Below are 26,198 nucleotides of genomic sequence, written 5' to 3'. Positions count from 1 at the left end.
ACCAAATAATCGGTTTGGCGGCTGGTTCGGTTTGGTACGGTTTTTTGGATAGCCCTAGATCGCTATTCCATTGAATTTTGTTGTCATTCCACTGTTTTTAATCTCATATAGATCGTTATTCTATTATTTTAAACAATGATTTAGTTATTTCTTTTTTTTAATTTCATTCCATTGATTTTGAGTGTTGATATATGATTTTTTTCATGGATTTCAGTTACGATATGTTTGTTAATAATCAAAACATTACATTGGAGGATGAATGAGATCATTCATGGCTTGAATAACAACATCACCAAGGTGGTTGAACGAATAAACAATGTAATTCAAATAAATCTCAATGGATTTCAAATAAAAAAATAATAATTTAGTTATTCCAATATTGTAATTCAGTGAAATAACCATTGGTCTAAAATTAGTTATTCCATTGTTTTAACTTAATGACATAACCATAGATCTTAGACGAACTTCAATGAAATAAGTCATTTCACTGTTTTAATTCAATGGAATAGCCATAGGTCTGAGACGAAATTCAAAAAAACTTAGTTATTCCACTATTTTAATTTAATGGAATAAACATAGGTCTGAGACGAAATTCAATAGAATTAGTTATTAAACTGTTTTAATTCAATAGACCATAAGTTTGAGACGAAATTCAATAGAATTCGGTTAAAAAACAATGAATCTTAGTTTATGAAGCAATGTTTTGAAAACTATGTAACGCTTTGAAAACTGTTTATTTTCAAATTTGTCAAGTCATTTATGCTTTGAAACCGTTCTTCATAAATTTGCCTAGTTATTTGATGTCACGTACATGTAACATGGACTTAGGATGAATTGAGCTACCAATAGTTGGGCTCCCTGACATTATCCCTATATAACCCGACAATAATGCCCAAAAGAAAGATTGGAACAACAAAGAACAAAAGCCAACCCATTTTCATATTAAAAATGACCAAAATCCAAGCCCTCTCTCTCCAAAAACCCTTCCATATTTTCCTCGTTTGATTTCCATTTTCGTTGTATATATCTCCTCCTATACGCACCCCATGCCTTCTTATTTCTTCTTATTTCCTTAAAAAATAGAATTTCTTCAATGCCGTCTCAAGAAATTGCCGTTACCACAATTTTTTCACAATTTATAATTTTTTGCGAGAGGAGAGAGGGCGAAAAAACAATACCACCCGGGAAACCACTTTAACCACCCAAAACCGGCATTTCTCTCTTACAAACCCGGTTTTGCATCGCCAATTGCGGATTTCTCTTTCATGTGGTTTTCACTTTTTACCCAGGAAGGGCAAAGCGTGAGCTAGGAAGAGGCGGTGCTGTTGGTGGTGGAGGATTGTTGGTAAACGTGAAGGGTGGAGATGGGGGCGGAGGTGATAAAGAGGTGGGGCACGTGGGAGGAGTTGTTGTTGGGTGGGGCTGTTATCCGGCACGGGACCCGAGACTGGGAGGTTGTGGCCGCCGAGGTCCGTGCCCGAACCGTCTGTCCGTACACTTTCACACCGGAGGTTTTTTTTTCCCTTATTACTTCTTTAATAATCCAAAATTTATCGATTTCTTCACCTAAATTATTTGTTGAAATTTCTTTGTTAATTACGTGTCCATTGATCATGTTTTCACTGGAAACAAACAATCAATTGATTAAAAAAAAAACCCATTAAGCTGTGCGAAAATAACAATTTCATGGCTTGGGTGGGGGGTCCAGAAACGGGAAAGGTACGAATAATCAACTGATTATAGGGAATAACATTATAGTGATGCAACACACGTTGTTGACCTTGACTGGATTGGTTTTGAATGGGAATGCATTAACAAACTGGAACATATATACTACTTGTCAATGAAGTATTTTTCCTATGTAATGTATTCGCCAAGACTTGAGACAAATAACTGGTCTAGTCTACAGCAGCATTCAGTGTTGAAAAACATGTACTTACATGCTGAAATTTAATTTTGTTGGCATGGGAAAGATTTTCTTTAAGTTTTGTGCTGTTGTGATTTTTGGTCATTGTGGTGTTAGAAATCCAAGCCCAAGCATATCTACAAACATTGTAACGCATTTGTTGTGTGAGAGGTGCTTGAACTTTATTTTTATATGGCACTTGGTTGGGTTATGCCAATCCGATGTGGGATTATAAGTCTTGACACTCCTCCGCACTAGTGCAATCGGTTATGCGAGACCCAACAAGTGGACATGGGCAGAAGTCATGTCCAAATGGGCATTTGTGCAATCGGTTATGCGAGACCTAACAAGTGCACATGAGTCGTGTCCAAATGGACTGAATCTTTGCTTAGATACAATGTTTGAACTCTAAGTCCAAACACATTAACAAATATTGTTTAGCTTTGGGCCATAGGGCCTCACGGATTTGTTTTCCTGGGCCGTCTCCCTAGTACTTGGGTCTAAAAAATGCATTTGTTGTGTGAGAGGTGCTTGAACTTTGCTTATACATCACTCGGTTGGATTAGTCAATCCGATATGGGATGTACAAGTCTTGACATGAGGAAAATATATGAACTGGAACAGCTACTTAATTACCTGCTCAAAAGAGAAGGTTACTCAGTCACTGGCTTCAATTATTAACTCTCCTTTCGTTTTCTTTATGGAAATGATTATCCTTGAGAACTAAACTTCTGAAATGTGATTTAACGAGGAATGAAGTGAATATGTGTTTATTTGTATCTGCTTTAAGATCATAAATTAATTACTTCCTGCATTTTCTTTTGTAATTCGGAATCTATTTCCCTCTTCTTTTCCTTATAATCATAATTTCATGATGCCGAACCTTCCTCTGTTGTTAATCATTCTTTCCTTTCCTTTGAAGTTGATTTGACAGATTTACTTCATTCTTAACAAATTTTTAATGGACAATGATAATGCAGGTATGTAAAGCCAAGTATGAAGCCTTGCAGCGGCGCTTTTCTGGGCGCAAGTAAGTAGACCTCTTGTTTTGACTTGGAATGATAAGGGAATTTTCAATTAATCAAGTAATAGAATGATAGGTTTTGCTTTTCGTATCCAATGAATAGCAAGAACCAAACTCCAGCCCACTAATCTTCAGTAAATTTTCATTTTTTTTTTAATTTTTTGTGTATGTTTTCCGCAAAATCTAATGACATTCCATTTGTTTATGATATGTTTGCCTCCTTAGATCCTGGTTTGAGGAGTTACGGAAGCAACGAATGGCAGAGTTGAGAGAAGCTTTGGAACAATCTGATGACTCAATTGGGTAAGTATATTTCTTTATTTCTTGCCACCTTAGGATAACCGGTTTGTTGTTTCCTCATCTATATTAAGACGAAATTGTTTTAGTTCTCTTCTTACAATATGCCTCAAGTAGCTTGTGTTAAAGTTCATGTTGTTATTAATGAGAAAATGATCCTTCCAATTTTTACCGGTTCCTGATTTTAATAGAGAAATCAGTTTTGCAATTGAATATCATGCAGGTGTCTTTTGTTTTTACTCGATAAATTAATTTCCAGGTCATTGGAGACAAAGCTTAAATCCCTGAAGGCTGAAAAGGGATACAATCATAATGTCGATATTGATTCTAGCGAGACAATATCACTGGTACCATTTCAGAAATCTGATGGAGTTGAATCTACAAGTAGAGAACCTTCTAGGGATGAGCTATCTGTTGGTAGTTTCACTCATGATATGCGGACAAATCTGTCACATGAATGTCAGATTCCAGCAGCGGTGTCACCCGAAGAGTCAGAGACTAATCAAAGTTCTCAGTTTTTCAAGAAAGGGAAAGTTTCAAGCATTGGAACATTAGTAGAGAATGTAGGTGGCATACAGGTAGGAGGGAGTGTAAGAAAGAAAAGAGGGAGAAGGAAGAGGAAAGACTGCAGTAAGGAAGGGAGTGTTGGAGAAAATGAACATTTAGTATTGGCTGATGTTGCTTCCGTGTCCAGGTGTCAACAAGATTCAACCGGTCAGGTTGGCCTGAATGCAGGATCATCTAGTGCTCAAAATGCCGGATCATCTAGCATCAATCAAAAACTAGATTCGGGCAAGGATAGTTTCCATGATCTTGTGGGGCTCTTTAATTCCATTGCAGAAAGTGAAGGTGCTTCCACCTTTCATCATAGGCTTGATGGGCAGGTATGTTGTTTCTTAGAATGAATTTATTAGCAAAACAAGAACACTTTACCATAATACAAGGATTCGGCTCACATTTTGTGTTGTTGGATTTGTTTTCCTTTACCCTAACAGAAGAGAGGAAGATACAAGAAAATGATTCGACGTCACATGGATCTGGACACCATAAAATCAAGAATTGTCAGTCGGTTAATCTTGTCTCGCAAGGAACTCTTCAGAGATCTGCTGCTTATAACCAACAATGCCTTGGTCTTTTACTCCAAGAACACGCGAGGTTACAAATCTGCGTCGCTCCTCAGAGAACTTGTAAGCAAAACTATGCGACAGCAACTTGGGAACTACTGCTGCAAGACTGCTGCTATTGTCCCACTCTCATTTGGACCTTCCATGCTTAATCCTCCGGTGAAACCCCGAAGTTCTCGCCCCGCTAAGAGCATGACGATGCCACGGAAGTTGTCCAATGCCAACAATGTAGTTGCTAAAGCTTCAAATGCTGGTAAGAGACTGACTTTAGCTAACTCCCTCCCATCGGAGCACACAGTGACAAAAAAGAAAGTACACGGCCGGCCAAGAAAAGCTGGACGTAAAAGTGCTAGCCAACAACCGCCTGATAGTCAAAACCCAACAACAAAGAGGAGAAAGAAAACTGATACTATCGTTGGTAAGTTGTAATGTTGTATATTCTCATTCTCGTTTTCCATTGTAAATCTCAACCTCAGTCTCAGGTCAGACGTTTATAAGATGTGAAAGATAAGTTGTCAAGTGTTTAGTGGAGTTTATAGCCGACACTTGTTTATAAGCTGTGAGAAATAATCTATTTAAATTTAGTTTACACCCTTATTTTTTATACCCTCGTAAGATAATTTCTGCGTGTACATATGTGTGTGTGATGTTGGCAAAGCCAGAATTTTAAAGAAAGGGGCAAAAAGTTTGATGTTTATATTAAAATGAATTATAAGTTTGATGTTGACCATCCTACTACAAAACTAAAACAAAAAACAAAATAAAAGTCAGTTGCCTACAATTTGGAAACTTCTTTGGAAGTTTCTTAAGAAAAAGTGAACTATAACGGTTAATTCGTCCTAAAATTTGAAAATTATTTCTCTGGTAGTTCTCAGCAGTTCACACCATGACACTATTTCACAAATACAACATAGAAATATAAAATGGATTGATTGCCTTAACCTATCTAATTATCCTTCAAAGTTCATAAACAAAAACAAAAAAAAGTTGAGTAAGCATAATTTGATGGACGGACGGACTTGTCAAAATCCAAAAGAGACAACCTGTATACCATTTTTGCTTCCACGTCATTTCAAAAATTACAATCATTGTTTTTTTGGATGAAAAATTACAATCATTCTTAAATAATACTATTAATGCTGGCCGAGCAACCACAATAGTCCTCTTTTGTTGGGGTATGAATGAGCATAAAATGTGTTTTAATTGGGTCAATATAAGAATGAATTTGCACAATGATACAAATTTGTTGTCTTTATTTTGTTGAGTCAAGCATGGAGACATGAGAAATTGTTGACTTTCATGTTAACTCCAACACAACGGCCCCACTTAACTCACACTAATAACTATGTCAAAAATTAACGGATTCCAATACTATTATACAAAAAAATCAAGCTAGAAATTTATATCATTGTACCAATACATTTAGTTGACCCAACCACATAAACAAAACACATCTCCAACACATTTTGTTGACTCCAACAAACATAAACCAATGTGGTAAAAACTTGATCAAATACATGTGTATTGTTTTTTTTTTTTATTTTCATTTAATCTATCCAAATTTATTCTATGATAGGGTTATTTGGAAACATCTTGGTGTTATCCACTTGTCCGATGTTAGTCTGACCATTGTTCTTCCACTTTGTAATTATCATGGAAGGAAGTGTGATTTAAACTCTTTTTAAAAAAAAAAGAATACTATTTGCTTAATAGTATAGAGTATTAATTCCCTTTCTCTCTAGACTTACAATTCCCTTTCCTTCGCTTTCAGTTGTTGGGAAGGCCCCTCAAATTTCATTTTATTTTGCTCTTCAAACTCCGTCCCCGACAAGCGTTCTCTCTTTCTACGCACCGTTGAAATCTCAAATTCGTCCAGCTGATTCTGCTCTCTAGCTTTGCTTCTAATGGCTGGGCGCTACGACAAGAACCCCTTTGACGAAGAAGAAGAAGTTAACCCTTTCTCTGCTGTGAGTTTTTGTCTACCTTTGCTCTCTTTCGAAGTTCAATTTCAATTCCATGAGATTTTGGTTTGGTGGTAGCTTGGTTTATCTAGTTCTGTTTGTAACTTTGAGGTGAATTTGTGGATAATTCGTCGAATTAGTAGATCCAGTAGTTGTGCTTCGCTTCTGTATGTGTGGAAGGAGGTTGATGCTGACCGTAGAGCAATAAGCATCGCTTGGATGCTTCAGCGCCTAAGGTTCTCAGATCTATTGAGGAGTTGTGTGAATTAAGCGTTTCGGGAAGTAATTAACAATTGATGTCTTACATAGAATGCTAAAATCCTCCAGTTGATTGTGTTTAATTTCTCTTCACTATAATTTTAGGCAATTGTTTTTTTGGTAGTTTTTCAGTCGGAATTTCTTTGGATTTGGAAGAAGCTACTTGAATTGCTGAAGAACTGCCTCTTAATTGTGCTTGTGGTTCTCTATGATTACGCTAAGCATAACTGTAACCATTAGTGAGGTTTTAGGTATTCCTTACTTGCTGATTCGGATTCCTTTTAGGCATTTAGTTAGAATTAGTTCCTTTTCAACTCTGGAGAGAATTTTTTTTGTGATTTCATTTAGGTTCTATGCTGAGCAAAGCATTGTTCTGCTTGCCATGGTTTTTAGTACTTCAAAATTTACAAAGTCATGACAGCTGGGCTTTTCTGAGGCATATGGCATCTGTTTTGAACATTTATTGGAGGAATCACTTACGGATTTATATGTATTTTTTTTTTTGAAGTGTCAAGGAACTATTCAGACCGTAGATACATTTGCCTACCCCAAAAATGGTTGCTATTATATGTGGTCACCACATACATTGCCATAATAAGTTTCTGGCCTGGGCTCTGTTTTATATGATTTTAGCATGCAAAATCTGACTGGTTTATTATCCATCTCATTTCTTGGAGACTTTTCTATTTTGGTACCTGGGCACCGCAGTTAAGGCGAAAGCATCAGGTCAATCAAAGTATGGTAGGGTGGATTTTTTACAGGAACTACATTTTCCCTTTTGTCGGGATTTTTAGTTTTGCATCCTGGACTTCTTCCTGTCTTTTTGGAGGAATATGCAATTTTACACTCACATGTGTACTTACAGTTGTGGGGTAATGCTAACCGAGACAACAAAAAGAAAAAAAGTAACGCTAACCAAGTGCTAAGTGTTTCAAACCTTTTTAATAGGTTTGAGACTGAGATTTTGGGTTTAGGAAAAATGATAGAATTGTTTTGGCAAATATGTTTTTTGGAATATTTAAATGATATTGAAATACTACTAAGAAAAAGGAGTAAAGAAGCACATTAACTACTGTTGTTATTTTTTTTTTCCTTTCCCTTCAGCTACTCCACTTATATTACTGGCTTCTTGAGCTCTTACATGTGGTTTATGGCCAATGTATTTTAGAATCCGGGACGTACTGTTCCTGCTGCAAATTCAAGGCTTTCACCACTTCCACCAGAACCCGTTGATTTCTATGATCGTGGTGCCACGGTTGACATTCCTCTTGACACGGAAGGACCAAAATCGCAGGTTGGTTAAAAATCCGAGTCATTTTTTTTTTCCTTTCCATTTGTACTATTATGTTTTTATCTCAATCCTTCTAATTTTAATCTGTTCTGAATTTTGTGTTTAGGATTTAAAGAAGAAAGAAAAGGAGCTCCAAGCGAAGGAAGCAGAATTGCGTAGGAGAGAACAGGTATGTGATGTTGGAAAGGTTAAGGTTTGAATTTGTGAACATTATGCTGACAACACACCTCCATAGCTGCATTGTCATGCATACAAACCAATTCGATGTTTAAATTGGTGGAAAGACATGTCAGTTAGGCATCATTATGTTACTTATGATGTGCTAGTTGTTGATCATTTTATTGATTGTTTGGATTTGACCATAGTTGATTTCCGTTGTGTAATTTGTCCTTTATTGCTTCAAAGTATAATGTATAATAAAATATTTCTTGGGTATGACTCTCTGGCTCTCTGCTCAGACATGGCATACTCGGTATGGCTGTCTGTCACATTTACTCCTTTCTGCTCCACGGAAAAAACTGCAATCACCTCCTTATGGTGGTGTATGATTGTGTAATCTATATATGATCCTGTCCGAACTTCTGTGAATGGTGGGAAAATACGTGTTATTGTTGTAGCTTGTATGAATGGAAATTCCTATTTTCATAAGGTGATATTTGCTTAATTGTGCCATTTAACAAGTAGCGTTGTTGTGACTTTGTAGGAGGTAAAGCGAAAAGAAGATGCTGCTGCGAGAGGTAAGTTGCTGTGTTCGAATTACAAAGTTTCCTCCCTTTCCCTGATCAGGAAAATGACTTGTTTTATAAATGAGTCATTCTCTCTGTCTCTCCCCTTTTTTTGGTTGTGAATAAAGATCCACATGTCATTATATGGTCTCATTGTCTCTTTTTTACTTCAAATGGTGAACTTTTTGCAGCCCCTTTTTATTGGATGCCAATCTCTTCATCTCTTCTTCTTGCCACTTGCCCCCCTCTATGCTATGCATTTAATTTTATTTTCCTGTTCTGTTTCAGCTGGAATTGTTCTGGAGGAGAAAAATTGGCCCCCATTTTTCCCAATTATCCATCATGATATTGCAAATGAGATACCAATTCATCTACAGAGGGTGCAGTATGTTGCATTTTCTACATTTTTAGGTACATCAGCCTTTGCTTCGAGCCTTCAATGCATGAATATATCCTGCTATCTTTGAAAGTATGAAATGCATGTATAGATCCTTGGTCATTCTAATAAAATTGCTTAATTGCAGTTGTGTCATTATACTAGTTCTATCAGTTTTGATTTGGAGATAATGCACATGGTGATGGTGTATCACGTAGTTTAACTGATTTGGCTGATATATTTGCGCACGGTAGTTTATCTATTTTAGCCTTGGTGGGGAGTTAGGCAATGGTGATGGACTTCTTGTGCAGTGTGCTTTAGTACAGTAATCATTTGTGTAATGTAATCACATGTTAATTCTTTTAGATCATTGTTTTAAACTTTTGGTGTAAACTTTGGAAAATAGCTTACTGCTACTAGTGGATGGTGATTTTATGTAGGATTGACTTTGTGCCTTTTTTGGAATATCATTGCCGTCACAACGGCATGGATTAAAGGAGAAGGTTGGTATTTGTTTCTTAAAAAATACTGTATCTCTCTTTCGCCATGATTATTGGCTCTTTTGTTAAGGGTCACTTCAAAATTCTGTGAATCTTGATCTTACTCAATGTTGTAGCTGTGAGAATCTGGTTCCTTGCAATCATCTACTTCATAGCAGGGGTTCCCGGAGGATATGTGTTGTGGTATCGGCCACTTTATCGTGCTTTCAGGTATGCCCTATGCTTTCTTTTCGTTGGTTATGTAAGAGTTTCCATTCAGCTTAACAATACCCTATAATCCTGAATAATTGTGTGCTCAGGCAAAAAGTGCAATTGTAAAAGGAAATGGAATGAGAGAATTAGGAGAGAGAATTGAAAACCATGAAACATTGAGGGCCTATTCAAAAGCAGCAAACTGAACTTTTTTAGAGATTACTTAACAAATGGTGTCAGTCTTGGAATATGGCTATAAATATAGAAAAAATTGCTTATGAGAATGCAACATATCTGATTTTTATCAGTTTTAAAAGTAAATGAAGAGATATTGATAGTTGATCAAGTGAATACTCTTTTTTCAGGACTGAAAGTGCTTTGAGGTTTAGTTGGTTTTTCCTGTTTTATTTGGTAAGTCTTTTTTACATTTCTTGTTTTACCTTTACAATAAGAAACAGAGTGTACCTGATTCTTTCATTTTTACTATTTTTTCCACAGCTCCATATTGGTTTCTGCATTTTTGCTGCAGTTGCTCCTCCTATAGTTTTCAGAGGAAAATCTCTCACGTACGTTCTTCAATGATCCCAACTTAACTGTGTGTACTCTATATAGTTTTACGTGACCTCATACTTTTGGTTTTACTTGCTGATAATGTGGCTTTATGCCTAACCATTTAAATCTAGTGCTTTGTTTCCTATTCTCTCCGTGCCTCTTGCGCACACCCACCACAGTATAATAGGTTGGGTATATGCTTGTGTCCATGACTGTAAAGTAATGTCATGCGTTGGTGTGATTTCTTCAGTTAATGATGAGGTTTTCTCAAAAATATTTCTCCATTTTGCTGCTAATTTTGTTTCACTGGCCTTTTGGAACAGAGGCATCCTTCCTGCTATCGATCTCCTCGGTGACCATGCCTTGGTTGGGGTACGTTACATCTATATTAAATACGTTGATACCAACAATATATTGCTTGAGCTGACGTTATTGTCACCCCTTGTAGATTTTCTACTTTGTTGGATTTGGATTATTTTGTGTTGAATCGGTGCTCAGTATGTGGGTTATGCAGGTAATTGTTCAGGTTCATGGTTTAGTCGAGATTCTAATAAATCAAATGTTCAAGGTGATTATCTTTTAGGAAGTTGTATATTTCAATTAATATGTTTCTGTTTGTACTGCAGCAAGTATACATGTACTTCCGTGGCAGTGGGAAAGCTGCCGAGGTAAAGCGTGAGGCTGCAAGAGGTGCGATGAGGGCAGCAATATGAAGAACTCTGTGTTACTGGAGAGGAACATGAGACGACAAGCTCCTGTGTGCATTTGTATTTGTATGTGCTCTAAGCAACAAATTGACACTAGAAATATTGATTGATTAAGTCCAGCTTTTGTTACACCTTTCTCATTTCTTGTTTGGTGCTTTGCTTTTTTTTTTTTTGTGTTTTGACAAACAGAGGCCTTGTAAGGTTTTTGCATTTATTTTATCATATAGTGTTTATTTCGCAATATGAAGCTCCGTAAAGATGGACCTTAGGCCAGGAAGCAGTAACATCATAGCATGCGGAGCTGGAGTGTTTTTGATGTGTTTGTTGTTTTGAGTCCACAACCATTGTTAAGTGCATGGATATGGTGGTCAAAAGAAGGGACGGCAAGTTGTGCAACTATTACCGACTAATTGCTGTCCGCGCAAAGCAGGGTTTAACACTCTGTTATTAAAACGGACTCGCGCATCAGCCCGTCAAAATCAACCCGTATTTTGATGGTCGCAGCGTGACCAGGCCAAAAAGAAGTTGTGACGGCCGGATTTAATAACACACGATGAGGATTATTTGCATCCTTCACTTAATTAAGTGTATCACATTTTAAGTAAATTTTAGTCAAAAACATAAAACTTATGAATGCACCCTAATTTCTATTTTTTCTAAAAAATGCAATCTACACCCCTTAACCCTAATTCTTAATTCCTTCTCTACACCATCATGAAGAACCTAACTGCCAAATTAGTGTGTTGTGTAAGCCAATCTTGAACAAGTTGTGTTGTGTGAGCCAATCGAACATGGCAGAATATGGAATCTGGCATGGTAGGGCAAAAAGGGAGGAGTGGAGGCGGAGGGACGAAGCAATCGGACATCTCTTCACAACCATTCTTAACCCAAAATGAGTTTTGATTTCATCACAGACTTAGACTAGAGAGCGGTACTCAAGAATTGTTAGGTCCTTGTGATGGCACGTTTTCTTGTACTAAAATTTGTGCTTAGCATATGGTGCGGAGACCAGTTGTGTTAGATCCTTGTGTAGGTGTTGATAAATTTTATGATATTTCATGTATTGCGGAAGTATGTTAGATCAAAGAAGGGAAGGAAGAAGAAGAAGATGAGAGGAGAAGAAGAAGTTCAGAAGAAATGTATATCTCATTCATATGAAAAGTGAAGTCTTACAAAATGTTTTACTCTGTTAAGTAGACAAAGCAATAATAGCCAAACGGCTACAATGATGTAGACATAAAATAATATAATATACAATTGATTCAAATATATAACACAATTGGGCCTTAGTAAGGCTTGGGCTAAGAAGTAGCAACCAAGCTTATGTAGAGACCAAGAACAGAAGCCCAATGTGAGCCATAATGAAAAGACGTCTTCAAGGAGAAGACTCGAGGTTTGGGGCACAGAGAGTAAACTGCCATGAAAAACCTACACGATCAGAAGATCCTTTCACCCCCTACAAGTTGAAGGTGTTGGTCAAGTAGATTCAACTTGGAGAAAAGATATTGAAGACGATTTGCAGACAAAGCCTTTGTCAGAAGATTGCCTGGTTGATCCTCAGTTCTGAGGTGAGTCAATATGATTTTTCCTTGATCAATCTTCTCTCGAATGAAATGAAGATCTATTTCAATGTGTTTTGTACGTTCGTGAAAAACTGGGTTAGTTGCTATGTAGATTGTTGCTTGGTTGTCGCAATGTAGAATCATAGGGTATTTGTGAACAATCTTGATTTCTCTGAGTAGATTTGAAATCCAGGTTAATTCGTTGGTTGCAAAGGCAATAGCCCTGTACTCAGCTTCTGCTGAAGATCTTGAGACAGTCACTTGGAATTTTTTGTCTAGAACTCTACTAGGCAATCTATTTATAAGATAAATAGTTGTGTGAATGCAAAAGGACCAAAGACTGTCTGGTAGACCACTGTGCAATTTCAGTGTTCTGGTAGTGTTAAGTATGTGTTGATGTTTCCTCTCCACAACTCCATTTTGTTGTGGAGTGTAGGGACAACTTGTTTGATGTTGAATTCCTTCATTGATGAAGAATTATGTCATGTTAAACTCAAGGTCATTATCCGATCTTATAGTTTTAATGCCTTCGTGAAAATGTGTTTTGACATATTGGAAAAATGCTTTAATATAGTCTCTTGTTTGTCCCTTATTATTCATTAAATAAACCCATGTCATCCTAGAATAATCATCAACAATTGTTAAAAAATATTTAAATCCATCTAGAGAAATTGAGGCATTAGGACCCCATATGTCAACATGGATAAGATCAAAAGCATGTTCTAAAACTGTGTCACTAGTATTAAAAGCTTTTCTTTTCATTTTTCCCAAAATGCAATCCTTACAATCATCAGTTTTGATATTTGGCACATTACATATCATACGATGGACATTCCTAGAAGGATGTCCTAGTCTTTTGTGCCAAACATCTGAATTTACAGAATTTATACTAGATTGTTGTCCTAGTTGAACAAAATGACCTTTGTTGAGTAGATATAAGTCCCTAAGCCTCAATCCCATGTCAATCTTCTCCAAAGTGGCTATGTCCTGCATTTCACAATGTTCTTTTGTGAAAATCACAGAATATTGTTTATCCTCAGTTAGTCTACTAACTGAAATGAGATTAAAACTAAATTTTGGTACACACAAAACATTTTTTAGAGTAATCTGATTTGTCATTTGGACTGTGCCTATGTGTGTAACTTCTAGCTTCCGCCCATTTGGTAAGTGAACATATGTGTGCTTGACATTATGACATGATGAGTATAGTGATGCATGACAAATTAGGTGATCTATGGCACCGCTATCAATTAACCATTTATGTAAAAATTTATGAGCAGAATAATAATTGTTACCTGAAACAAAAGCTGCTTGAGTTTGTTTACCATTAGTCTCATCAGAATGTGAGACTTTTCCTTGGAAGAAATTGATTATCTGGTTGTACTGGTCCTCTGAAAACTCAATGGCAGCTTTGTGTTCAGTGTCTGCTGAGGCTTGATTGACTGATGGCCTTCCATTGTTGTAATTGTTGTTTCTAGGCTTCTTGGAAGGCTGATTAGGAAATCTATTGAGCTTAAAAAAATTGTCTATTGTATGGTTTGTAAGCTTGCAATAGTTGTAGAATAAGGATTCCTTGTTTCTCTGTGGAAACTTGTTGTTGCCATTGGTATCCCTTTTGTTTTGATTACCCTTGTAAAAATTCTTTGGCCTTCCATTGTTGTTTTGCTGAGTTGTTTTTGACTCTCCATTGTTGTTGGTGTTTGAATGGACAAATTTATTGACTGCCATGATCATGGCTTCTTGAGAAATAGAAGGCCCTTTTTCAGTCAGTTTCTGCTTTCTTTCTTCTTGTGAAACAATATTGAATGCCTCCTTGATGTCTAGAAAAGGTCCTTGAGGAGAATCTGACTCATAATGCCATTGTAGTTTTCATTGAGACCCATTAAAAATTGCATCACTCTCGCTTGATTTCTTTTGACTGAAAAAGGCTTGAACACATCACATTTACAAGTGCCACACTTGGATTTAGGTATTTCCTCATAATCTTGTAGCTTCTCCCAGAAGCTTTTTAACTTTGCATAGTATTCATTGACTGTGAGTGTCAGCTGCTTTATCATTGAAATTTCTCTTGATACTTCAAAAACTCTGATTTTGTTTACAACAGAATATCTGTGCTTGAGATCTGCCCAGATTTCTTCTGTTGTCTGCCAAGTAGATATGCTTTTTAGAACTTCAGTACCAATTGAATTGTTGATCCATGTTTTGATTAGGCCATTGCACTGCTTCCAAAGCTGTAAATTAGGGTCACCTTCAGTTGGCATTGGGAAGGTTCCATCCATAAAACCTACCTTATTTCTTGCCTCTAAGGCACTCAAAAAATTCAAACTCCAAAGATGATAGTTTGCTTCAATCAACTCCAGTGATATAAGTTTTTTAATAGAAAAATCATTTGGCAAGACATGAAAAGGGTTTTGAAAAGGATTATATTGGTTCACTGGCATTGATAAAAGTAAGCTATGCAAATTTGGGTGTGATACAGGGGTAGGTAGGATAGGTTGTGATCTAGTGAAAGAAGAAAGAGTTAATGTAGTGTAGTTAATTCCTGAACTCAAGCCTGAAACAAGATTACCTTGAATCCCTGCATATGTTGAAGATGACCTGATTGTTTCTGTTTGGTTTAATGCAGGTGACTAAGTTGTAGGAAATGAACCCGTACCAGCCCCTGAAAGTGAATTTGCAGCACCAGTAACTTCTGTGGATGATGAGATGCTAGATGAGAGTAACTGAGCCCTCTTCAAAAATTCTGACAACTGGGCCAGAGTTTTTGTAGTAAGTGGAACAACCCTTGCAGAAGTTCCTTCTGTGATTGTGGAACCATATGGTCCATAATTTGGTTGATGCAATGAAGGTGGATTCTGAGACCCCCTTATAAAATCTACTGCCTTAGTTATAGCAGCAGCTGAAATCACTGTGGTGATTGATGGATCAACACCCATGGTGTCCTGCTCCGATACCATATTATATTTCGTGTATTGCAGAAGTATGTTAGATCAAAGAAGGGAAGGAAGAAGAAGAAGATGAGAGGAGAAGAAAAAGTTCAGAAGAAATGTATATCTCATTCATATGAAAAGTGAAGTCTTACAAAATGTTTCACTCTGTTAAGTAGACAAAGCAATAATAGCCAAACGGCTACAATGATGTAGACATAAAATAATTTAATATACAATTGATTTAAATATATAACACAATTGGGCCTTAGTAAGGCTTGGGCTAAAAAGTAGCAACCAAGTTTATGTAGAGACCAAGAACAGAAGCCCAATGTGAGCCCATAATGAAAAGATGTCTTCAAGGAGAAGCTCGAGGTTTGGGGCACAGAGAGTAAACTGCCATGAAAAACCTGCACGATCAGAATATCCTTTCAAATTTGGAATGATGTCTCCACTCAAGAAATTTTGGAGACTACAAATTTTAGGTCGGGTGGTTTTGTTTTAGGGTTTCAGGGAGGAAGAAGAAAGAGATAGGAAGTGGGAGTAAAATAATAGGGTCAAGTGGAGTGTTATTAAATAAAAGGTTTTTTTTTTTTTTGGTTTTTGGGTGCACTTGATTAAGTCGGGGGGCGTAAATAGTCTTCATCCTCTTGGTTTTACTAAGTCATGGGTGCAAATAGTCTTCCTCTTGGTTTTACGTACTCTTACCAACATCAAGCCTATATGAAATTGATCCCCATGGTTCCTTGATTCTTAGGAAGCCCATGGTTCTCTTGGCACTGCTACATAAGTTGCTTGCAAGCACCCACTCATATTAGCATTAAAACTTAGAAACCATGTTTAGTTTGTTGATCAACTAGACCCCATGGAATTGGTTGTTGATTGTATACGAAAACCCCCCTTCATAAGCCAGAGTTGTGTTTTCCTAGACAAGATTCAAGAAGCCAAAGCTCATTTTTTCTGCGACTTCTCTTTTTTTTAAGGAAAATTGAACATTTTGATTCAAGCAAAAGAAAGAGTGATAAAGAAAAATCTGTATTTATACACGCATATATAGTCATCACAAAATATAAAAAGCTCCAGAGTCTAAAAACTCCTGGACTTGACACCATTTTTTATATGTAATATAAGATAATATTATAAGGTTACTAATCATGAATAGTGCTAGAAACTATCACCGGCTACTGGTTACTCAAACTCCCACTATTCTCTGTCTAACAATAAGCAGTGCATCTCTTCTTGCAGTCAACGGTGCAACCACCGCCTCCACCACCGCCTCCGTACCCTTTCCCTGACCTGCTATAGGAGGTGAAACACTTAGCCGGACAGATCAGCTTCTTCTTGTAACACGGACCCTTCTCCCTACAAACAATACTAGGCCTTATAAGGGCAAATGCAATGGGAATTAATTTGCTGGGCCAACATTTTTGTTGGCCCGGTCCCACCTCTATTACACAAAAAGTCAAGTCAAACACGTATTCTAATACAGCCACATCAGCAAAACACAAATTTCTATACACTTTTTCTTCCCACACACTTTCTCTTTCCACCCAACCCAACAACATTCCATTCCTCCATATTATCCACAACAAAACTACACCAAAACATCAAATATCAATACATCCACATCAGCAAAACACTTATCCCAATACAGCCACATAAGCAAAACACATTTTACAATACAGCCACGTCAGCAAAAGACAACATCTTTGTTGGCCCAATACCACTTCACCATTGCATTTGCCCTAACACCACTTCCAGAGGAACCTCCACTCGGACCTCCGAACCCGCCTCCATACCCGCCGCCTATAATACCACTTCCACTTCCAAACCCAGGTATGCTAAACCCGGATCCGGGTCCAAAGAACCCGCCAAACCCACCTCCATTTCCACCACCTTTGTTCTTTTGGTTACTGGGTTTGCTGCCTTTGGGTGATTGCTCGATCTGGGCAGTGAAGTCAGGTCGGATTGCAAAGGAAAGTGAAGCTGCAATCAGCAAGAAGGCAAAGAGAAAGAAACTGGTTTTAGGGTTCATTTTTGTGGGTTTCTTGAGAGCGTGTGAATTGTGATGAGGATAGAGGAGTGTCTGAATGAGGGAATATTTAAATGATTGTGGTGGTAGTAATGGTGCACGAAAAGCATTTATGGAGGCAGAGTTGGAGGACAGTTGGAAGAGGAGGAAGGGGGAAGGGTATCATGAATGGTAAAGTAGGTTGAATGCATATGATGTTTCCATTTGGGATTTGAATATCTCTTATGGGGTGTTTGGATACGTATTTTAGCATTCAAAAATTTTTTGTTTCGGGGTACGGTGTGATTTTCTTACCCTTCCCTCAAAGTTTTGTCTTAAAAATATTCTTATTTTCCCGCATCTCCCACTAATGGAACTCATAATCTCTTTAGTTATGAAGATTAAACACACATCTTTATCATATTGGGCAGCGTAACGTGATACATAAAAAAATTAGAAAGAAAACAAAAAAAGAAGAAGAAATAGAAGAGAGTGTATTTTTTAAGAGAAGAGGCTGAAGAAGAAAGAGGATAATGATGAAGAATGTTGAATTCACACAAGAATCTAAAGAAAATGAAGTTTAGATTGAGCTCGATAAGATCCAAGACAAGGAATAACTTCAGCCTTCACTCCCCTTTCTAAGAAAGAAAGAGATTAAGTAACGGGTGGGGGTATTTGTGGATGGGTAAAAATCCTATACTGAGTCAACATAGCACGTGGTAAGAGAAGAGTTGCAGAAAAGTTTCCACATGTGAGGATAACTAAAGAAGCTTCCTCACGTCAATCCATGAAGATCTCAATTCAAAAGGATTGAAATTCAAACCACGAGATTAAGAAGAATTGTTAAACTCAAATCAAGAGGAATTGTTGAACTCAAATTTCAAAAGACAATTCAAATCAATTCGGGATAAGAAAATCCCAACAGAAGCACTTCACAGCAACTATAAAAAAAAACTCATGGCTTATGAATGAGATACGCAAAAAGAATTATATACTTTGATCACTTTGATTTCTGAAATATTGACTCGAGTTTTGGAGTGTCCCCAGGTCACGAAGGGTCGCCCATTCTCATTATTGTAGGTTGGAGATTCACCATCCGCGTCACATCTTGACATCAGGTGATGATGTCTAAAGTCGTGCAGAAATGCGTATCGACAGATCCCATGGCCATGGCTTAGATTTCTTTTCTTTTCTTTTCTTTTCTTCTTGGAATTTGGATATGGATTGAAAATCAGAGGATGAAGGGAAGAATGATGGATTTGAGTGGGGAAGGAGAGAAAAAAAAAAGAAAAAAGAAGAAGGTAGGAGCAGCAAACAATAGGTTGTGGTGGGATTGGGGTTCATAATCTTTGACATTAATGCGGCGAATCCTCCTAGTCTACCAGTTACATTGAAAGAGGAATGTGATACCAAGATTTTCTTTGGCATAATTAAATCCAAGATTTTCTGGTAGATGGGATCACATGATGTGCACCTGCCTATGCTTGCATGCTCCTCGTGACATACATGCTATATGCTATGCATGTGTATATATACACACAATGGGGCCATCATCTTTGTGCTTTTGGATTCAGTGCACTAGTAGCAAGCCACTAAGTGTTTGACAGAGAAGCATTGGGGATGCAAGAGGGAGGGAGGTATTAGTGACTACCACTTGACCTTTTGGACATGAATTAATTCTTACACCGTTGTCTAAAGAGTTTGTCATGAAAATGACCTAGCCTTCCATTAATTAGTAGTGCAACGCAATTAAAGGCTAACTTTGACTCGTGGCTTCATTTTCCTCCATGTGTTGTCTGCTGTTTTATAAAAAATGTCTGTACAAGTTGTGTCGACTTTGAAAGTTTCGGACATGTGTCCCACCAAACACTTGGATGAGTTAATTGGAGGCGGTTTTGAGTTCGATTTTCATTGTGAGTAATATCTTTGTGTCTATATTCTAAGTTTTAATTTAATTTATCATGTCATCATGTGAGAAACTTTTGTGCATATGAGTTTGAAGGCTTAAGTTTAGATCTATACCGAATATATAAAAAACATGCCTGTATGACGTCGTTCTGGATTACCTAAAAAAACCAAAAGTCGTGTCCCATATCTCACACTGTGCTTCAAGTAGCACTAATTTTCAGAGATTGGTTTGGCGTGTTCATAAGTCAAAAAGGCAGGCTTGGTTTTCAGCAGAAGAGCAATGCTACAGTAGTATCATTGATTACGAACACTGAAGTATGACTCCCTAAACCTCGAACACTTCATATGGATGAGAATAAGAAATTGGGTACCAAACATTTTTCTTCCAGCAATCACGGGAATTACTTGCGTTGCTAACCACTAGTGTAAATCATTTATATTGCACTTGATTTCCCACTGGATTTGTACATTATGAGTGAATTGTTATTGTTATTATTTCTGATAAAAATTGGGGGATGAAATAAGTGTGGCCTTAAAGCTGGTGTTTTCTTAGCAGCATGCATGGCAATTGACTTGGATTTGGCCAAAACTACTGTTACAGACTGCCCCAGCTACCTTGATAGCTCAATGTCCTCTTATTAACTACTACAATAAAGCAAGTTCCAACAGAGCAATTCAGTCAACATTTTGCCATATTACAGGTTGAGGCTTGACTCTCTCTTCCTTTCTGGGTTCATAGGACCATACTTCTAAGACCAAGCCCACATTGTATCCTTACCCAGGAACTAAAACTGTGATCCGTTTGAGAGTAGTTACCTTGACATCCATAGCTACCATTCTCAAAACACAAACAAAATAACTTTATCACCACATCAAAGTTTTTTGCCCTTTCAGAGGGATGATTCTCACTTCACAAAATATCCGCGATGAGTTCGATGCAATCCAAATATGACATTTTAATTAGAATTTTTGATATACAACATGAGAAAGAGCAGAGGGGAATCCTAAACACAGTAAAAAAGTTATTCAGCCACTAAATATGTATATGGTGTCCAGACATTCTTAGGAGAAGAAGAAGCTGGACGATAATGACCATGTAAATAAGAAGCCCAATCAACAATTTACAGAAGACTGAAAGCAATATACAACTAAACTCCATTTCTCGTTGCCCGTCATGTCCTATGAGCAAATGTTGAAAAAGAAACAAATCCACTTTCTCAAGAGCATGTAGCGATGCAGTAGTTGTATTATTATTACTTCATCATAACAAAATACGGAAATACCTTATAAACAAGAGGAACCCCAGCTAGCATCTACAGCCTTGATAATCTTGTCATGTAATTTGGCTCCAGCAGAAGCAATTATACCTCGATCAAGACCTTCTATGTATATACCTTTCGAGAAGTCTAGTGGACGCCCTCCAGCGTCGGTTACTACACCGCCAGCTTCTTGTATGATAACAACACCAGCTGCATGATCCCATATTTTTTCCTTGTAGCCAGACCTAGCAAACTTCATAAAGATTTCAGCGTCCCCACGGGCTATGGCTGCATACTTCACCATGCTGTACAGCCGTAACGGTTGCTTCCTACAACCAAAAAACTATATGTGAGCTGTTTTATGCAGCTGACTTATGTATGGTCATTCCAAAAACTTGTTTATCCTATATTTGGATCCTAAAGATGGATAAATAAGAAATATAACAAACAAATTCATCACTATTGTCATTGTGTCCTTGTATTGTTTCCCTTTTCAACTGTTCTTACACGGCCAGAGCTAATGTTTGCTATCCCTTGTTCTGAATATGAGTGAACTAGATATACCGTCAGACCAGAAAACTTTTTTAAAGAAACAGAGCTGAAGTACACGTACCTAACCCCAACACTGTGAGCTAGTCCTGCTGTGAAGGAGTGACTTGAATTTGCCTTCTCAACGGGCTCACAAAAGGTTGCCAAAGCCGGATTATCAATGGAGGAAACTTGGACAGGCCTTGCAGCATTCGGCCATACCAGCACTTCACTTTTATGCAATAAAGGCTGCATCCAAGCCTCTCCACTACCTTTCTTCGCATAAATCACACAACCTTTGTCCCAAGACTCAGATGTTGGTGGCATTAACTTAGAGATAATTCTATGGTAGCGATGATGGTAGCTTAGCCATTCCTTCCTCAGTGGGTAATTAGGGCAACCAAGAACTCCAATCACAGGCTCTCCATCTTCTATTAATGCTAAAGCAACAGCATATTGGTCTCCACGTACAAAACCCAAAGTACCATCAACAGGGTCAAGAGCCCAAAATCTTCCATTTGGCCCCCCATTTGAGTTGCAGCGGCTGATGGCCTCAAGAACCTCTGAGGTCCCAAGGACTGATGATGGACCTTTAAGTCCAAAACGTGGTGCTTCGGCGAGACACTCATTCACAGTTCGAACTACAGCTTCTAACAGGCCTGCTGAATTAGCCTTAGAAAGAGTTTGAACGTCTTCCTCAGCAACAATGGATACATTTATACTCCCTAAGGCCTCAGACAGTATCCAACTGACAGTTGCCTGGACTCCCCAATCTATTGACAGGTTGTAACCAAGAGAATTAGCCAGCTCCATGGAACAAGATATGTCAATAACAAGTAGATATTGCATAAAACTGGTGTTCATTTGAAAATCCCACATTTCAGCAGATGCCTAAAACATTTAAGAAAATATGAAACTATGCTACAAATAGAGAATACATGTGTTGTATGAAGTAGTTTTTTCTTTCTTTTTTTTCCCCCTTTCTTACTCATTAGCAGTAGTGCAGTACAGCATATTTCAATGCCCAAAACATGTGTCCAATAGCAGATGGTAAGACGTGATAATTGTACAGTTCAGGTGGTTTAATACCACAGAGAGGACAATTTCTCAGTGAGAACTTCAGTAAGAACCTCAGTAAGATATGCTTGAAACAAAAAATGCTGTCATGCTGATCAGTGAACTACCAAGAACAAAGAACTGTCTTGAAAACATAATTCTAGAGAAGGGCACCAAATGACGATACCCAACAAGGCAAGAACATTTGGCGGGTCATAAGTCTAGCTGGCGAAGGCAGGCTTCACAAACCACTCGTGTAGTCTTCTTCCTGCCTCCCAGATAGGAAACCCTTTAGAGTTCACTAATACAACCTTGACATTAATATTTGATGAGTTGAATCAACAAGAGAAATTGAGTCCTGATCCATATTTTCCTAGGCAAGCAATATTAATACCTTAGCTGGAAGAAGGATAATTCCTAGTCGTCATTGCCCCTAGAAACAAGAACACCCCTAAAGCAACAAGCATCCTTTTGTTTAAACTGAGCTCGTTTCAGTGAATTGAGATTATATCTACTAACTTCCTTCTCTTCCATGAACAAATTCAGTCCAGAGCCACTACAATTTGGCTTGAGCATGGACTTTGGCTTCCTAATACAATGCCTTTGATATTCTTAATTAGAAGTTTGATTTACCTTCATGCATTTCATCTAGGACACAATGCGTTATGTCCGGAGATGGATGAAGAAGTCCAATTCATTTTATCATTTAAAGAGACTGAACATTTTATTCTTTGCTTACAATATCTCTAAGATGTTTTATTCCTTCCACAAAAGGGAATAGCATGGCACTTATGCTTGGAGCATTGTCATACCAACCTCACAAGTTAGCTTTGTTCAGAATCCATTATTCAAAGAATCACAACATGATGAGAAATATCAAGAAATAAGCTAAATCAACACTGCCAGAGAATAACACTGAATAATCAACAATATATTAGTCCCCAATCAGATATTCAAAACAGAATACTCGAATTCATTTCAAATCCAAATTGATATTAGAATTTGAATTGCCCCGATACTAAAATCAAAACCAACCAAAATAACCAGTACCCAATTCAAGAAATTTAAAACATAAAAAAAATAGAGATTCGATTATTCGTATACCTGCAATGGTGACAGGGGAATTGTCAGTCTTGGACTGAACCTGACTCTGGGTCTTGGAAATCAAACCGTCTTGAACTTTCTGGCAAAGAGAGCATGCCATCTGAACTGCCCTGACAGCAATATCCAATTCTTTGGAGTACTTGTCTGAGTCTAATGAAGCGGAAAGACCTATACTTTTCTGCTCTTCCATTATTGAGGAAACCCAATTTTGGTTCAACTTGGATACAGAAACAATGTGGTGGGAATTTTTAAGGGTTTTACTAGCAAGAAAGAAGCATGAGAAATTACTCTCTACATGGTTGCCTGTGTATCTCCTTCTTCCCCCAAGAATGTGTGGGATTTTGGTGCCCACACTTGAGCAATATAAAGGCATCAGAGAGTCGTGGATGGGTCTCTCAGTGTATTTGTCATGGTCTTGCACGATTAGATTTTTTTATAGGCTTGTTGACGTTCACAAGAGAAAGTGACAAACTCTCTGTATTTACAAGATGAGCTAAAAGAAAATTGACTGCCTTACGTTTTGTTGCGTGTTGTTTGGTTGGCGGAATCCAATTTTTTTTTTTTTTTATGTTTACTAACTATTATTATATATGGTTGGTGGAATTATCGGAATCTAAAATTTCAAAAAAATTTGGATTCCCTAAAGGAGGAATTCTCATTTCCTCCTAAAAGGAGAGAAATTCCTCTTATGGATCGAGAATCCTCACTTATTTTAATTAAATATTTATACAGTTCAAAGAATATATTTTTTAATCATTTTTTCACTTTTCACTTTTTATTTAATTTAGATATTCAAATTAAAGTATAATTTTTAAATTTAAATATCTCATATAGTATGAAATAATTGTTTGATATATTATTTTAAACTATATATAATAATAATGATATTTCACTAATTTAAGCATTATTCCATTATAATTTTTACTCTAACCAAATATGACGAGGGTAACCAATAATGTCAAAAAAGTAGTATGATCCAAATATTAATAAGGAATGAGGATGCCAGGAAAAATAACTTTCCTAGCATCATATTTCCTTTTTCATTTCCAAATTCGCGATCAAACAACACCTTAATTTCTTTTTTTAGGTGGGTGTGGGCTTAAGCCATATCCTTGTGTTACACGATGAGATTAGATCCAATTTACTAAGGATCCATTTGATAGACAATTTTGACAGTAGTATATTTTATAGATAAAATATATTGATAAAAAATGGTAGCAGATACGACTCTGATATACTGATAGGTGTTTGGTTGTACTTTTGTTTGTAACATATATATAGTTAAAATTATTGTGTAAATTACTTTGCAGGGGTATTATGCATTAAAGTTATAACAGATGCAAATAAATAGTAAAATAAATATAAAATAATTAATAAAATAAATATATTACTAGCAATTACTTTTCAAATAATTGTATTTAAAGAATTATTAAAGAGTTAAATTATTAACTAATCCAAACTAAAAAGGTGGGGTAAAAAAGATGAAGAGAAAATGAGTGTATTATAGTTACTCCAATGCAAATTGTCTCCTAGTTCTCCAATATTGGACAATTTGAAAATGGACAATATATTGTCCAAAAAGTGTCTCGATTTTTGGAATACAAAATGGTTGTTTGGTTGCAATCACAATATATCATTGTTGAACAATATATATTGTTGATTAGAATGGTGTGCCAAACGGGACCAAGTCAGATGAGACAATTTTATACGCACGGACTGGACAACCTAAGTTTAGCTCCATATTAGTACGCTGGGCTTTGATCAAATTAACCATTTCGTGAGGTGAAACCTCTATAGGCACGAGTTTGATGACTTGAATTTAGTCTCATATGAGATGCTCAAATAACAAGTTTGCATAATGTTTTGCCCTAATTTGTTCAATTTGGGAATTTTAACTGAAACCCAGTTTTTGTGTTTACACCGGTTACCATTACTCTCACATATATATAAAAAAAACAAATATTGTTTTCTTGTGCCTTTACTTAATAATTTAAACTGTTAGGAAGAAATCGAGATTTTAATATTCTATTAGCAATTGTCCTAATTTTAATGCCCTAACAATGTTTTTACTTGTCGAAGATAAATCATTCCAATTACGAGATACTTTTTTGCTTTGCCTAGCCATCTTGCAATATACATAGTTGAAGGCACGTGATTAGACTAACTCTACAAAAAAAAAATTAGAGTAATGATGAGCTCATGAATACGCTTCATTGAGATCATACAAAAATTACAAGTCATATCAACTTTTTTTAACATATATATAAAAAAAATGAGTAGGGGCCACCAACGTATTCAGCCACTATAAAATATTCAGTTTAAATCATAACTAATGTCCAAATGACGAGTCCGTCACCACAACCTCAATAGGGTACCAACTGACAATGAATTATTTTCCATAAGCGCATGTGAGGTGCAAAGTTTCCCAATCCATACAGATAAAATATGAGCAAATCATGCATTTCATAAGTTCTGAACCTGCAGTCCCATTGGTTGTATAATGGGATGCTCAGAGGCGAAGCCTCACTTATGTGAGCTGACGCCCCCCTCAAATTTTTTTAATTAATACTAAGTATATAGTAATTATAAAACAGACCCCCTTGAATTTTCAATTTAACCCTCCTCTTGTAAAGAATTATGCTCAAATGGTTGAAACAAGAAGACATGTGACAAATATTAGTCTTTCATATATTATAAAATTTTGATCTTTAGTGTTATTTTTTGTATTTTCGAATGTATAACTAATAAATAACTCAAAAAAAAAAACTTTCGCTTAACTTTGCCTACCTTGACATATATAAAATTATTGTCCGCCACTGCGACCCCCCTCATGTTAAGTCCTAGCTTCGTCATTTGGGGATGCTAATCATGTTGGTGAAGTATTATTACGTAAATAATAGAATATACGGTCCATGTCAAATTATCAATCA

The 26,198-nt window shown here is 36.8% G+C and overlaps 4 protein-coding genes across 5 annotated transcripts; 2 read left to right on the top strand and 2 right to left on the bottom strand.

The window, feature by feature from the left end:
- Nucleotides 1–908: 908 nt before the first annotated feature.
- On the top strand, nucleotides 909–4,955 carry LOC119988410. Its single transcript, XM_038833439.1, has 5 exons — nucleotides 909–1,511; nucleotides 2,887–2,936; nucleotides 3,156–3,233; nucleotides 3,487–4,111; nucleotides 4,223–4,955. Exons 1-5 carry the CDS (start codon nucleotides 1,365–1,367, stop codon nucleotides 4,778–4,780), a joined length of 1,458 nt encoding a protein of 485 aa, XP_038689367.1. The 5' UTR covers nucleotides 909–1,364; the 3' UTR covers nucleotides 4,781–4,955.
- A 1,155-nt stretch (nucleotides 4,956–6,110) lies between these two features.
- Nucleotides 6,111–11,082, top strand: LOC119988119 (secretory carrier-associated membrane protein 3-like). The gene is made up of 12 exons (XM_038833052.1): nucleotides 6,111–6,315; nucleotides 7,739–7,864; nucleotides 7,968–8,030; nucleotides 8,565–8,598; nucleotides 8,875–8,997; nucleotides 9,403–9,465; nucleotides 9,579–9,672; nucleotides 10,020–10,065; nucleotides 10,153–10,220; nucleotides 10,530–10,578; nucleotides 10,655–10,720; nucleotides 10,833–11,082. The coding sequence occupies exons 1-12, from the start codon at nucleotides 6,256–6,258 to the stop codon at nucleotides 10,917–10,919; spliced, it is 879 nt and encodes a 292-aa protein (XP_038688980.1). The 5' UTR covers nucleotides 6,111–6,255; the 3' UTR covers nucleotides 10,920–11,082.
- Nucleotides 11,083–16,418: 5,336 nt separating this feature from the next.
- Nucleotides 16,419–17,649, bottom strand: LOC119989503 (cold shock domain-containing protein 4-like). 2 transcript variants are annotated; one of them, XM_038835082.1, is made up of 2 exons: nucleotides 17,152–17,649; nucleotides 16,419–16,789 (listed from the first exon to the last, which is right to left on the bottom strand). In XM_038835082.1, exons 1-2 carry the CDS (start codon nucleotides 17,435–17,437, stop codon nucleotides 16,617–16,619), a joined length of 459 nt encoding a protein of 152 aa, XP_038691010.1. In that variant the 5' UTR covers nucleotides 17,438–17,649; the 3' UTR covers nucleotides 16,419–16,616. The 2 variants fall into 2 exon arrangements, with proteins under 2 accessions (XP_038691010.1, XP_038691009.1); XM_038835081.1 differs by having other exon boundaries at nucleotides 16,419–16,786; nucleotides 17,149–17,647.
- A 2,603-nt stretch (nucleotides 17,650–20,252) lies between these two features.
- LOC119989829 (PAP-specific phosphatase HAL2-like) lies at nucleotides 20,253–23,660 on the bottom strand. The gene is made up of 3 exons (XM_038835561.1): nucleotides 23,269–23,660; nucleotides 21,194–21,881; nucleotides 20,253–20,909 (listed from the first exon to the last, which is right to left on the bottom strand). The coding sequence occupies exons 1-3, from the start codon at nucleotides 23,639–23,641 to the stop codon at nucleotides 20,606–20,608; spliced, it is 1,365 nt and encodes a 454-aa protein (XP_038691489.1). The 5' UTR covers nucleotides 23,642–23,660; the 3' UTR covers nucleotides 20,253–20,605.
- Between the last annotated feature and the right edge of the window lie 2,538 nt (nucleotides 23,661–26,198).

This window comes from Tripterygium wilfordii, chromosome 21, assembly GCF_013401445.1.
Source record: "Tripterygium wilfordii isolate XIE 37 chromosome 21, ASM1340144v1, whole genome shotgun sequence".
Taxonomy (NCBI): Eukaryota; Viridiplantae; Streptophyta; class Magnoliopsida; order Celastrales; family Celastraceae; genus Tripterygium; species Tripterygium wilfordii.
Note: the sequence above shows the minus strand (reverse complement) of the source record. Positions and strands in the feature narration are given on the sequence as shown.

Bases quoted from the DNA above. Each gene is read 5' to 3' on its own strand.
- LOC119988410 (XM_038833439.1), top strand. From the start codon at position 1,365: ATGGGGGCGGAGGTGATAAAGAGGTGGGGCACGTGGGAGGAGTTGTTG. The intron at 1,512-2,886 runs GTTTTTTTTTCC...ATGATAATGCAG, and splicing joins CGTACACTTTCACACCGGAG to GTATGTAAAGCCAAGTATGA. The intron at 4,112-4,222 runs GTATGTTGTTTC...TTACCCTAACAG, and splicing joins ATCATAGGCTTGATGGGCAG to AAGAGAGGAAGATACAAGAA.
- LOC119988119 (XM_038833052.1), top strand. From the start codon at position 6,256: ATGGCTGGGCGCTACGACAAGAACCCCTTTGACGAAGAAGAAGAAGTT. The intron at 8,031-8,564 runs GTATGTGATGTT...GTGACTTTGTAG, and splicing joins AATTGCGTAGGAGAGAACAG to GAGGTAAAGCGAAAAGAAGA. The intron at 9,466-9,578 runs GTTGGTATTTGT...TCAATGTTGTAG, and splicing joins GGCATGGATTAAAGGAGAAG to CTGTGAGAATCTGGTTCCTT.
- LOC119989503 (XM_038835082.1), bottom strand. From the start codon at position 17,437: ATGAACCCTAAAACCAGTTTCTTTCTCTTTGCCTTCTTGCTGATTGCA. The intron at 16,790-17,151 runs TTAGGGCAAATG...TTGCATTTGCCC, and splicing joins AGGTTCCTCTGGAAGTGGTG to TTATAAGGCCTAGTATTGTT.
- LOC119989829 (XM_038835561.1), bottom strand. From the start codon at position 23,641: ATGCCTTTATATTGCTCAAGTGTGGGCACCAAAATCCCACACATTCTT. The intron at 21,882-23,268 runs GTATACGAATAA...ACCTGTCAATAG, and splicing joins TTCCCCTGTCACCATTGCAG to ATTGGGGAGTCCAGGCAACT. The intron at 20,910-21,193 runs GTACGTGTACTT...TTTTGGTTGTAG, and splicing joins GCTCACAGTGTTGGGGTTAG to GAAGCAACCGTTACGGCTGT.